At 41.4% G+C, this 12,916-nt stretch overlaps 1 protein-coding gene across 2 annotated transcripts in view; it reads left to right on the top strand.

Moving 5' to 3' along the window:
- Positions 1-12,916, top strand: part of RASSF8 (Ras association domain family member 8) — a 75,627-nt gene that overhangs the window by 56,375 nt on the left and 6,336 nt on the right. For both annotated transcript variants that reach the window (XM_088528394.1, XM_088528393.1), the window contains exon 2: positions 4,353-4,543. In XM_088528394.1, the coding sequence (XP_088384520.1) occupies positions 4,441-4,543 (103 nt within the window). In that variant the 5' untranslated portion in view covers positions 4,353-4,440. The remainder of the gene's footprint in view (positions 1-4,352; positions 4,544-12,916) is intronic.

Below are 12,916 nucleotides of genomic sequence, written 5' to 3'. Positions count from 1 at the left end.
GAAAAACGCTAAGAAGAGATCACTTAGTCACACTAAAAATGTGGATCCTACCTCTGTATAAACATTTTTGTTTAAAAGAAAGTGCTGCATCAACAACAAATTTTAAAACCAGAATGTGTGCCTTTAATAAAAACTTGCATAGGAGAGAGATTGGTCTTGATCTTTTGACATTGTTTGTTCTGGGATGTTTGCTGTTCATCAATGCAAGTGAGGAGTCTTTTTGGTAAATACTAGCTAGCTTGTTTCCAGTAGTCACTTCTCCATTTGAAAAAATGTTACCTTTTTACTCCACACAAGAAGTCCTATGCCAGGGAAGGTCTGTCAAATGCATCTCTGGTCACCAAGGATAGTGACATACCTTTCTAGATATGTTTATAGGTCGTTTCAGGGCAGCTGAACTGGCTGCTTTGTGCTTGATTTATTTTGGTCGATGCAAACCTTGCTTGCACTTAACTATGCTTATTAAGAGTTTCCAAGCAGCAGCCTGCACTGAACAAGCTGTTTTTCCAGAGCTGCTCTTGTATCATAAGGGAGGAAAAAGCAAGAAGTACAGTTTGGGCCAGTGTGTAGAGAGTGAGAAATAGAGGAAAAAGTGGCAAACTCTACACAATGTTTATTCATAGGTGAAGTGAATAAACTGAGTTGTAAGTAGCATGCAGCTCAGTATATTCACTTATTTAGTGGACAAACAGAACAAAAGAATTTTGAAACACTGGGTAGAAGTTTTGCAGGTGAGATCAGTTGCAGCAGAATTTTGACCCTAATTTCAGACCAAGCAGCTTTCAGATGACGTGGACCTTGTGAAGAGGTCCACACATTAGAGATGAGGTGAAATCAGCATCTTAATTTTAGCCCTCACAGTTTCTTCATGACTTGACGCTTGTATCAGGCATAGGTAGATTCTTGCAAACATCTGCTTAGCTATTTTTTCCTTTCCATAATGTTCTCTGCATGAGAGGTGTCCAGTTTCGGGTGCCTGGTTCCCGTCACAAGTACCTGTCATGTGGAGGAGGGGGCTGTGAGCAGAGATGTGTTTCAGCTTGTGTCCCTCTCGGCGCTAAGTGAGCTTTCCAGTCCTAGGCCCAGTCCTTGCTAAGATCAGTTATGCACAGGGTGAACTGGTTTTGAGCTTGCAGGACTGGGCATTTTCTTCCTTCACTCCTTTCTCCACTTGCTTCCAGAGATATTTCTACACTAGCGGAGGTATTTTGCTTCTTAAAAAAGTACATTTTGCACAAAACCTTAAGAATGAAAAATGCCTGTCAAAATGGACCTCAGTGAAAAGACAAACACAACATTAATGGTACATTCATTTGCTGTAAACCAAGACTTGACTGCATACAGAAAAAAAAATACTACCATAAGAAGTGGTATGGAGGTATAACTGGGAAGCAGAGACGCACGCAAGGTTGAAAGGCATTCTCCTTTCTCAGACTTTTCTGTAAACTTCTTCTGCATAGTCCTAGAAACTAAATTTGTTCTAGATTGTTTTTGATTCATCAAAAGTTAGCTTTGTTCAGAAACTGCAGTGACAGAGGGATTTCAGTGCCCAGCTCCTGTGTCTGAGGCTTTCATCAGCAGTGAGTGGCAGGCACAGAAAACAGGCCGCTGCTGCCGGGACTGTGCGCCGTCCTCCCAATCCTGCTGCACGTTACTCCGTGTCATCTGCCTGGCAGCAGATGCCTTTTCTTCTTTCACTGTTGCTATTTTGTCTATTAAAACCATATTTCCCTCCAAACTCATACGGTTTCAAATAAACTGCTCACATCATTTGCTGCCTTAGTGGATGTTATTTTCAAAACTGGGAGCGTCAGGAAGTTTTTCCTTTATTAAATAGTGCCTCTTTTTAATTCTTCAGTAAAAAAGAAAGATGAATGTTAGGAAAAACAGTTGACCAAACATGTTCTGCGCTGACCACCAAGCTGGCTGGGGGGAAGTGCACTTGCTGGCTTGCTAAATTGGAATAATAGCATGGACGTTGACGGACAGCAAACCAAGCAGAGCTGGGGGCTGCTTTGCTGACGTGCATGTTGCGGGCTTGCTTTGTGCCAGCTAAGCTGAACTATTCAACTCTCAGCAAGACAGCAAGTTAATTAATAAAGTTCCTTGATCACTGTTGGACTACAAGCTAGCAAGGGTACAGCTTCTACTTAGGTTTTAGGTACAGGAACGTGGTCTCTCCCGACCGAAGAGTTTCTTCGTTTGTACCCTGTTAATGCTTGTGGGTAATAGGTGTTTTTCTTCTTGAAGTGTGTAACTTTGCAGAAGGTTTACTTGATCTCTTTGGGCTTTTTAGGTTCCTGCTAATATCATAGAATCATTATGGCTGGAAAAGACCTTCAAGATCATGAAATCCAACCATATGCCCCTCAACATCCTACCTGCTAAACCATGTCCCTAAGTGCCTCATATGCACATTTCTTGAGCTGTCAGGGATGGGGATTCCACCACTTCCCTGGGGAGCCTATTCCAAGGTTTTGCCACTCTTGCCATGTAGAAATTCTTCCTAATATCTAACCTGAACCTCCCCTGGTGCAACTTGAGGCTGTTTGCTCTTGTCCTATCTGTAGTTATTTTGAAGAAGAATACCTCCAGTAGCTGTAGAGAGTAGTAATGTAATTTCAGGTAGCTGTAGAAAGCGATAGGTCTACCCTGAGCCTCCTCTTCTCCAGACTGAACAACCCCAGCTCCCTCACCCACTCCTTGCAAGGTCTGTGCTCCAGCCCCTTCACCAGCTTCGTTGCCCTTCTCTGGACACACTCCAGCACCTCCAGGTCTCTCTTGTAGTGAGGGACCCAAAACTGAACACTGAGGTGCGGCCTCACCATCCACCACACACGGGTGTGATCACTTCCCTGGTCCTGCTAGCTACCCTGTTTGTGGTATAAGCGAGGAGGCCCTTGGCCTTCTTAGCCACCCGGGCGCACTGCTGGCTCATGTTGAGCCGGCTGCCGACCAGCACCCCCAGATCCTTTTCTGCCATGCAGCTCTCCAGCCGCTCTGCCCCAAGCCTGCAGCACTGCATGGGGTTGTTGTGACCCAAGTGCAGGACCTGGCACTTGGCCTCATTGAACCTCATACGGTTGGTCTCAGCCCATCAGTCCAGCCTGTCCTGATCCCTCTCCGGTGCCTTCCTACCCTCAAGCAGACAGCTCTTCAGACACTGCCCCAAAGTGGAAGAATTAAGCCGCAATGACTCTGCTCTGGCATGTTGTTTCCAAAAAATATCTGTTGTAAAGTTGGACACTCAACTCTGTCATCTGTGACAGTAACGGGACATTAGGTGATAGGACAGACCTATTTCCAGAGCCTGTCCTACACTGGGCACAGCTGGCATGTGGTGGTCCTTCCTGCGGTGGGTTCTGTTCTAGTCAGCTACCATAGCACAGAGCACCCCGCTGGTAGAACAAACAGATGTGGCAGAGTCTCAAATCACAGTATCTAAATCAATGTCTTAATTAAAGTTATTGAGTGAGAGATTAGGATTAGGGGATTAGAGGGAGGGATTAGAGGTAGCTGTAGGAGGGAATATAATTCTGTCTATGCGGGGATTCTTAAAACTGTGGGTTAATTAACTGTGGATTAATGATACAAGCATATTTTTGAAATCTGGTTTTACCAGTACCTCTGGGTTTGGCTCTTCTTTTTATTTTGTTTTCTGCGTGGGAGCTTCTGGGCAAGGATCTGAGGGTGTGCGCTGGCCAGGCTGATCTTAGGGCAGGGCTGCCTGGTGTTGCTCTGCTGGGCAACAAAGGTTTTAGTTGCAGAAGGGGAATAATCTTTTTATTGCAACTCTAGGGCTGCAGGAATGTCTTTAATGCTGAAAGAAATGCGTGCTTCACAAGCAGAAAGCAATTCTGATAACAGATGGTAAAACATGGACTATACTGAGTATTTGCTTCCTAATTTTTTCCTGCCTCCAAGTATGGTTCTGTAAAATCCATTACCATGGTCAGATACCATTTTTTTGTGTAACTCAAACCTGCTTGACTTGAAAGTATCTTAACCATCAGTCCCATGAGACATCCAGGAGATATATAAAGGGGGGCACGTGTTACTGGCACTGTTATGGTTTTATTCTGGACTTGTTTACTTAATACTATTTGTTTTGATGCTCTCTTTGTAATTGCTCTTTATATTTTTGGAGATAAATTTAATGAAACTTATAGTATATCTAAAAGAATAAAAGATATAAGTATGGCTAACGCATGGGACTGCTGAGTTCCTGTTTTCATTTTTAAAGAAATGAGACGATGTGTCTTTTCTTTCTAATAGATGTTAAGTTAAATTTGTTAACTTTTAAAATTGGAAACACCTCACAACAAACATGAGGATTATTTTTTCTCTTCTAGCTGCTGAGTGTGCTACGTTGTTCCTCGTCTAGCTACAAGTATGACTTGACTGACTTGCATTCATGGCTCTTGGATGATCAGATGAACCATGGAGCTCAAAGTATGGGTGGATGGAGTCCAGAGGATTGTGTGTGGGGTCACTGAAGTCACAACATGCCAGGAGGTCGTTATAGCTCTTGCTCAGGCTATTGGTAAGTAATTCTGCTAGTTGGATTGCTGGGAATGAGGTGAAGCCTTCTGTAAATGAAGCTAAATTGAGGGGAGATGGGATTGAACTTGAATATTAGAACAAAAGCATATAAAATGCAGTGGAATAACCTTGAACAAAGTTAGCTTGAAGATTTTCTGTTAAACCCGCTGCCGATTAAGGAAAAAACAACAACAACAACAAAACACTTTGAAATCTGTAAACATCCATACAGTACAAGTTTATTCTTACTCTAAATAACAGTACGCTGCTGTTCGTCATTGCAAATGAAGCCTGGGCTAAAGACAGCACTAAGCTGTCATTGTTTGGAGAGCCAAGACATTAAAGAGGCGCAAAACAACTGCCTAGTTTACCCAAGCTAGTGACATTAGCTAAGACTGTACACACTGTAAGTATCCTTGTCTGTACTGGGAAGAGTGTAGATCAACAAAATAGGCCCTTCGGGTTCTCCTCTTACTCTCATCCACCACCTGACCCAGTAGAAGGAAGGGTATCTTGGTGTACTCAATGTTAGCTATTTGGTGAACATTTTATGCAGACACAGAAATCTCAGGCTCCAGTGCAAAAAAGTCCATTTCTTCAGTCTTATCAGATCTTTCTCAGTGGTTAAGGGCACCCTGAATAAGATTTCAACCCTTGTTTGCATTTCCTGTGCTGAATCTTATTTTCTGCTAAAATTTTATAATTGAGTTTACACACTGTTTAAATTTAGACACTGGAACAGCATCTTATGTAAAATTAAATCCATAATTTAAGGACTAGCTTTCAGTTTCTTCACTATTCCAAAGACTTTGCAGGACTGTGTTAATGCAGTCCTACTGAATTGCAAAATCATTTATTTTTATACTTAAAAGATAAAGCCATAAATATTAATTATATATCCAACCTATAATCATGGTCACAATTTGTCAGAATTTCTGTATACTTATTTGGTTAAATATACCTTTGAACATCATTTTTGTGTACTTTCAGTAGGAAAAGAAGCAGTAGAAATTTTACGCCTTTTTATTTTGTATCATAAGGGAAATGAACACAATGCTAACTTGTATATGCTCTGTGTGCATCAAATACCTTTAAAATTCCCTTCAAAAAGTACACAGTGTGTCTCTGAAAATTGGATTCAGTAGTTAACTGTTAAACATGCTTCTCCTGTGTGTGTTAGTGGCAATGTTTTTTTTACTGCTAATCAGTTCATGAATTGCTTTCGTATAGGCCTTTTAGACACTCTCATGCCAGTATGATTATTTGATAGTGATGACTTTGGTGATTAGAAGTGCTATGTATAAATCGGTAGTTTGTGGTAGACATTTCTATTCTTCCCTTCTGTTCTCTCTCCAATCCTGTTTCCTTTGCCAAAATCAAAATGTCCATCTCCCTAGATGGACATTCTCTCTCTAGAGAGAGCTCTAGACAATACTCCTGTGTTCTCCTATGTTATTTTCTTTGTTTTCCCTTGTCGTTATTTTTTTTTCCTGTATCATCACTTATTAGAATGAGATCTGAAAAGACGCCATCAGTCAAAAATAAGTAAACTTAAGATAATGTCAGGCCATATCCCTTTGGATGCTTTCTCTTGAGGCAAATATCCTTGCTAGAAGACATCTGAAATAATTTGGCCTCCGTTTCTCACTTCAACTTCTATGACAATGTTAAACACCAGTATTAATGGCACTTGTCTTTAGGTCTTTTCTGACCCTTTTGTCAGGCCATTCATCAGAAAAGCAACCATATGTCTGCTCCTGTGATTTGGCCATATGTACCAGCATACCAGGAATTCCTGTCACTTGAATTTGCATGGGAAGCTATTAAAATGTGTTCCTCTAGCTCTCACCTGACATTTGCGGGTGGAGAGCAGCCAGGCTTTGTTGGCTTCCTCCTTGGTTGGCTGTTATTTTGTATTTTCCACTTTGCAGTCTGGCTCCTTAAGAAGTCCCATAGCTTAGCAGCATGGTCTGTCTGCTGGCTGTCTGCAAAGTTCTTCAGATGCTCCTTTTTTTTTTCCTCAGGTCGTATAATTTTGTTGCCAGGTCCTTGATGTAAAAATAATCAAAATGCACAACCTTCTTCACTGAAAAAATCTGAAATACAGGCTGCAACTGGTGTTACTCGCGTTGAAATGCAACGTTAGGAGCATCTGCAAGTTAGCTCTTACGGCCATACCTACTGAAGAAAGTACTTGCCCATTCCCTTCTCAGACATCCATAGTTCAAGTAGCTTCTTGTGAGCAAAAGAAGCAGCCTCTATCCTAGACGTATGAAAAATAATGCTTTACAATGTATTTTAAAAATGCAAAAAAATCAAAGTCTGGCATAGGATCACAGAGTGGTTGAGGTTGGAAGGGATCTCTGGAGATGGCCTAGTGCAGCCCCACGTGTTCAGGCAAGGCCACCTAAAGCAGATTGCCCAGGACAACATGCATTTGGGTTTTGAATAGCTCCGAGGGTGGAGATTTCCCAGCCTCTCTGGGCACCATGCCCCGGTGTCCAGCCACCTACATGGGAAGAAAGCTTTCCTCCTGCACCCTTAAGTTGAAAGGGAATTGCTTGTATTTCAATAAGGTTCCTTCCCTGTCACTTGATCTGATGCAGGGTCTGTCTCCTGATCTCCCATTGTGATAAGGGCAGTGAAAAGGTTTCCATATCTTTTGGTTCCCAACCCTCCCCTTGTCATGGAAAGTCAGAAATAACATAATACTCTCGGGTTCTGAAGAAGGCTTTTTGGCATGCAAAGATATGGACTTATATTCCAGAGTTATTTTAGTCCAAAATAGCAATTCATGCTAGGGTACAAACACTTAAAACCAGACTCATAACCAAAGTGCAGCCTAATCCTTTGGCAATCAGTAGCTGCTGTATCACTTACCCTGTCTATATAGAGCTCCCTGGCCTATTCCTTAGAAATTGATGTCTGTTACTATTACTCACTTAGGGGAAAGGCCTGCACATCTTTCTTGCACAACCATCTCTGAGACTGTACTGCTGATGGTTGTCATCTGGTACCTGTTCTTGCCTTAGAAGATCCTTCCCCCACCACCTCTCTCTTGAGCATTTAGGAACAGTGAATGATTCTCCTCCATGTTTCTGTTCAAATTAGATTTTATTTCTATTTTGCTTGAAGCCAAAGAGTTGAATTTCAATCCTCACTCAAAAAAAAAAAAAATTCGCAGTCCCAGTCAAGCTATTTTAAAAAACATGTGCATATATTTTAATGAATGAACGAGAGAATGCTAGCAGATAGATGTAATTTTGGATGCTGAAACTGATGGTGTCGCCAAGTTAGGAGGAGTTAGAAATGCATTAGCTTGAGGGAGGGTCTCTGGAATTCAAGTAAGACATAAAACTATCAAGCTGCAAGTTTCCAGAGAATGAAATCACTTTCCAGTGGGATCTTAGAAAACTCATAAAAGGTAATATTAAGTGTTATCCAGTACTGTTTTCTTTCCTTTTTTTTTTAACTGAAGCTGCTTGTAGATTACAAAGCAACAGGAAGACTTGACCTTATAATACAAGTCAGAGAAATGATCTTTTTCAGATTTAGAAACTAAGCCCTCACCAAAATGTAAAAACAGTTTAAAGGAAGAATCATGTATCTTTCTTTAAAAAAACTTTTGCCAGGAGGGATGAGCTCACTTTTTATCACATTCATCATTGTCTGCTTTAAAAATGCGTATTTGACAGCAAACTCTGAATGTAGTTTCCCTGTTTCTGTTAGCCTTCCCATGCATTTTGTGAAAATTCTGCTGGAACACCTTCTTGCAAAGGTTGTTTGTTCATTTTGATTCCTCCTCTTAAAATGGGCAACTGAAAAACAAGTGAAATTGTTCTTCACCTGTTATATGTATTGTGAAATGGGAAGCGAATTGGGTCAGGCTTGTGTTTTGCAACGCATTTTGTGAAACTTTGTATGGACTTGGAGTCCAAAGAACAAGCCAGATTCCTTCCAAGAAAAAAAATCATTGTGATACAGGAGAAAAAAAGCAGATGCCGGCCTAAAGAACATGTGTTAGCTGATAGATTAGGCAAATATGGCTGTGGAAAAGGGTTTGTTTTGTTTTGTTTCCTTTTTAGGTTATTTCTAGTAACTTTGACTTTTTCTAGATACTTTCCATGGAAATGTAAAATGTATTCCTCCTCCAGAGGAATATGATGATTAGCACAGAAGCAAGTACACTTGTCCTCTTTTTTTTTGTTTGCTTTTTGTTTGTTTGTTTGTTTTCTGGAAGTGATTTCCTCCCAGTTCTCCCCCAGCCTGCGTCTTTGGGGATTTCCTTCCCCTCCGGAGATTAGAATGGATCCTCTGTAGCCAGAATGACGTGTGTGTTTCCCAAGAATATTTCTGTGTGCAGAATTTGAGCTTGAACTTCTCAGCGAAGTTTTTCCAGGGGTAAATAATTAAAACAGCAGAATTGCTTGAAATATTGCTATGGATTAGGGCTCTCTGGCTGTAGATCAGGAGAATATAGCTATGTATCAGGAGAATATGGACTTTCTGGGCAAGAAGTAAAGCTATCTATTTAAAATTAAGCAGTGCAGTCATCAGTTCTTTATTGCTGTTGAGGATTTTTCCTCTAAGATTAAACAGGTAGATTAATAAAAATAAAGCTCTCTCCATGCTGTTTCAGGCATGTGTTAGGGCATTATAAGGTTCAGGCACAGCTGTATCTGGAAAATTCATATCACTTCATTGCTCTCCTTCCCTCCTCTAAATAGCTCCTGCTAAAGCAAGTGCCAGAGCTGGCTGTGAAAGGCTCCAAGGGAGAGGATCTTTCATGGAACTGAAGCACCTTGGCCAAGCTGCTCCCCTGGCTTTCCCCTGCACCTCTTTATCTCCCTAGGAGATCGGTCCATCATGTGCACGCCTACTTCAGGGTGCTTTGAAAGGCAATTGAAAGGATGAAATGATTTTAAGTGTGTTGTTTTACCAGGTTGTGATTAACTCTGTATGCTTGCATTTGAGAGAAGAGATAATAGTAATAATCCATGGCTTCAGTCCCGATAAGGACTTGTAGACACATTTTGCATACAGTCAGGCCCAGTGGAGACTACATAGATCTCCCTCACTGTCAGTAGGTGTGAGCATATGTATTTCTTTGGATGTGTTCCCTTAGGACAGGACTGCTATTCTGATTTTTGTTGTTTTGCAGTTACAGACTGTGGTATGAGTTAATAACTCTGAGTAATAAGAATTCTCTCATCTCTATTTTAAAGGCTCTTTTAATCATTCTTGTCATTTAAAGAATTCTCAGGTAGCCAGAATGGTGTTTCTTAAATTGATATAGGTGTTTACTGAAGTATCACGTAATATCGGCTTCGTATTTCAGAGGGATTGAGTTCAAATCATAATGGGTTTATTAAAACTACCAGCATTACTTTTCTATCTGTGCTGCTGAAGATTCAGGAGCAAATGTTGTTGCCGTTTTGGTAAGACAGACTGTTTTCTCTGAACTTGCTCTTTCCAAGATGTTATTCTAAGACTGTCCCTGTCCCAGAAATGCTTTATATGTTTAGGCTCCTGCACCTTTTAGAGGGATGACAGGAATGAATCTTTTCTATCTTGACAGTGTTGATAATCTTTCAAGTGTGAGTCCTATCAGAGGTGTTGCAGAAGTGTTGCTACTGCTACTTTCCTTTTGAACTGTCATTTTGGTTGCAGCAGCAAAAATAGTTGCATTTCTGTATTGTTGCAACTGGAAATGCATACTGAGAAGCTTTAGAACAAGTTGTGCGTCCTACACTACCTTCATGGAGTATGATTTAAAATCCCACCTCTTGAGAGTCTAAAAAGTAGTTGCAAGTCAACTGCTCCTCTACAGTTCACTGTAACAGACTCTGTGCTGAAATCCTCATAGCGAGGTTGGTCCCGAACTGAGGCTGCTGCAGGTGGGCAGGGGACAGGGGTGTTTGCTGTTTGCCTCTACAGAAGAGCAGCAGCCAACCCACGGCCCTGGTTGCTGGTAACTCCTGAGTGTCCCATTGAAAAAGTTGGAGCTACAGGCGTTAGAAAAACCCTCCCCCTCGGGCTCTTCGCCAGTTCAGCTGCGGGCTCGCGGAGCACCCACGTCCCAGAGGCCTTTTTCCTCTTTGATCTCTCTTGCTGTTATTTAAAAGGTTGCTTTGAAGGCATTCCTGTATTAATGGAAAGTGTAGTAAGCTTGTGTGCTTAGCTAGCCTTAGGGTCAAACTCAACCTGCTCAGTCTCAGCAAGGATCCTTAGTGCAGGTGCACTGTGCTTTACATACGTAAACATGTATGTGCTTCGGGGGCAGCTTGTAATGCACTGCCTCACACATCAGCTATGAATTCTTGTTGATGGTCTTGAGATAGGAAGACAAGATGGTGCACATCAGGCTGGGTGGATCCACACAGAATACTAACCAGAGGTAACTTGTCCTGTGCTGCTCCCAGGCCTTGAACTGCTGTGGTGCACAGAGCAAACTGGAGCACAGCACAGTGCTTGTGTGGGGCTGGTTGCATATTTTGTACCATTCCTATTGGTACACTAGAAGTGTCCAAAAAATTAAGTTAATGTGTTACACTGCTGTGTCATAAAAATGGCAAAAAAAAAAAAAAATGTTTTTGAAGCTAAGGGGCCCCCATACAAGGTGCACAACCAACCCCTTGTGAACATCAGTACAGTTCTTGAAGCTGTACTTTGGTAGCTCCTTGTATCGCGTGCTTAACTGCTCATCTAACTTTCTTGCCTGCAAATATTTTATAAATCTGCAGAAGACTAAATGCGTGGTACACCTCTGAAAAAATAGCATATGGTTTAATGAATGTTTAACTGCTGATAGGGGACACATTACATGAGTGCAACTGCCTCCTCGTAGATGGTGGCACATCAAAAATAGCAGTTAAGAGGGTGCCTGTGTTAATTTTGAATTAACTTATCCCCCCTTTCATCAGTGAATTAGCAACACCTGGGCAGCCACAACTGTGCTTGCTCACAGGAGGAGGGATTAATCAGGATCAGCAATAGCCTGAGTAGCAGTAATGATCCCACATGAGAATAGCTTTGTTTTGGGCTAGTCCTGAGCTGTATAAATACCACTGCAAAACATTGCTCTCTTTATGTGGACCCTGAATGCTGAGACGGTGTGTTGATTTGGAACTGTAACCAGGATGGAAATAGTTCTTGGCAAGTGCTTCACTTAGTTCCTTAATTCAGTTTTGGTTGAGATTGCTAGACTTGTGGGTTTGGGTTTTTTGTTTTTTTTTATTTTACTTTTTTTCCTTTCTCTTCCGTCTTGGTATGTTTCTTTTAAGTAGTGTGTTTAGCAGCAAGGCGAATAGAAATCGTGTGCTGATCACACACCTCGTTGCACTCTGGTTACAATTTTAAGACATCTTTGAACTCGGCTGTTTCTGACACAACAGAATTTTAGTAGCATTACTGTGATTGCAGGCTCGAAGCTTTTAAGATTAACAAAATAAGACCTTTGTCCTGTAGTGCTTTTATTTCATTTTTCTTCTTTGAGATTTTATTGTTACATGCCATGGTGACCGGCACTACATTTATTTTTCCTGTAATAACACTGATGCCTACTGCAGGCTGTAAATCTGCATGAATCGATGCACACTGTTGTGGGCTGGCAAAAGTCTCTGGGTTTGAATCTTGGCATCATAAACTCGTTTCTAAAGTACTTTACATCTCATTCTAAGAGAGTTAGCCAAGAAGGTTGGTATGTTTTTTTTTTTAACTTGCAGTGCTTACCTCGGGTCATTTATTTATAAGGTATTAAGAATTTGGATTGTTTTTTTCCCCTGCTGCTTCCTGGTTTTGCCAACTACTGTCAGTCAAATCTTGACGTCCTCTTTTGAGCTCTCACTCCTGACTTGGAAGTGAACACAGGGTGTTGTTCCTGCTGTTGTTGTTCTCCTTCTATTTGGCTACGGACGATGGCTAGTGTGACCCATCAGCCAAAGTAGCCTGTTCTCTGGTTAGTGCCTGTCGAGCCGATTTTTCTGGTTCTTTTAGCGTTGTCAGCTGACTGTGAGAAAGCGAGACCAGAGGAAGAAAGCCCATTATTTCGGGAGCCGCTGGTAATTACATCGCGTCCTCCCCACTGCCCAGTTGCATAAGTGTCTGGCTCTTTAAGCAGTTGTGATGAAACAAAATTGTATTTAAATGATAGTCCATCATGAAAGTTTGTGTGTACATGTATATTATTAAAGCAGCTTTCCTTATATTTTCTTTAAATTTTCTTTAAGGTTAATGGTAATAGTAGAGCTGTATGGAAAGCCACTGGGATAACCCCCGTTAAAAGCAGTTTATCTTTCCAATCTTCCTGTAAACAGTGCTGCATCTTTTAGGGAAAGGGGCTTTCATGATAAAAGAAACTGGCTTTGCCCTGCGT

The sequence above is a fragment of the Tinamus guttatus genome, unplaced genomic scaffold (assembly GCF_059628265.1).
Source record: "Tinamus guttatus ecotype Peru unplaced genomic scaffold, ASM5962826v1 Tinamus_guttatus_pri_ptg000308l, whole genome shotgun sequence".
Lineage (NCBI taxonomy): Eukaryota > Metazoa > Chordata > Aves > Tinamiformes > Tinamidae > Tinamus > Tinamus guttatus.
The sequence above is the reverse complement of the archived record's forward strand: the minus strand, read 5'-3'. Positions and strand labels throughout refer to the sequence as shown.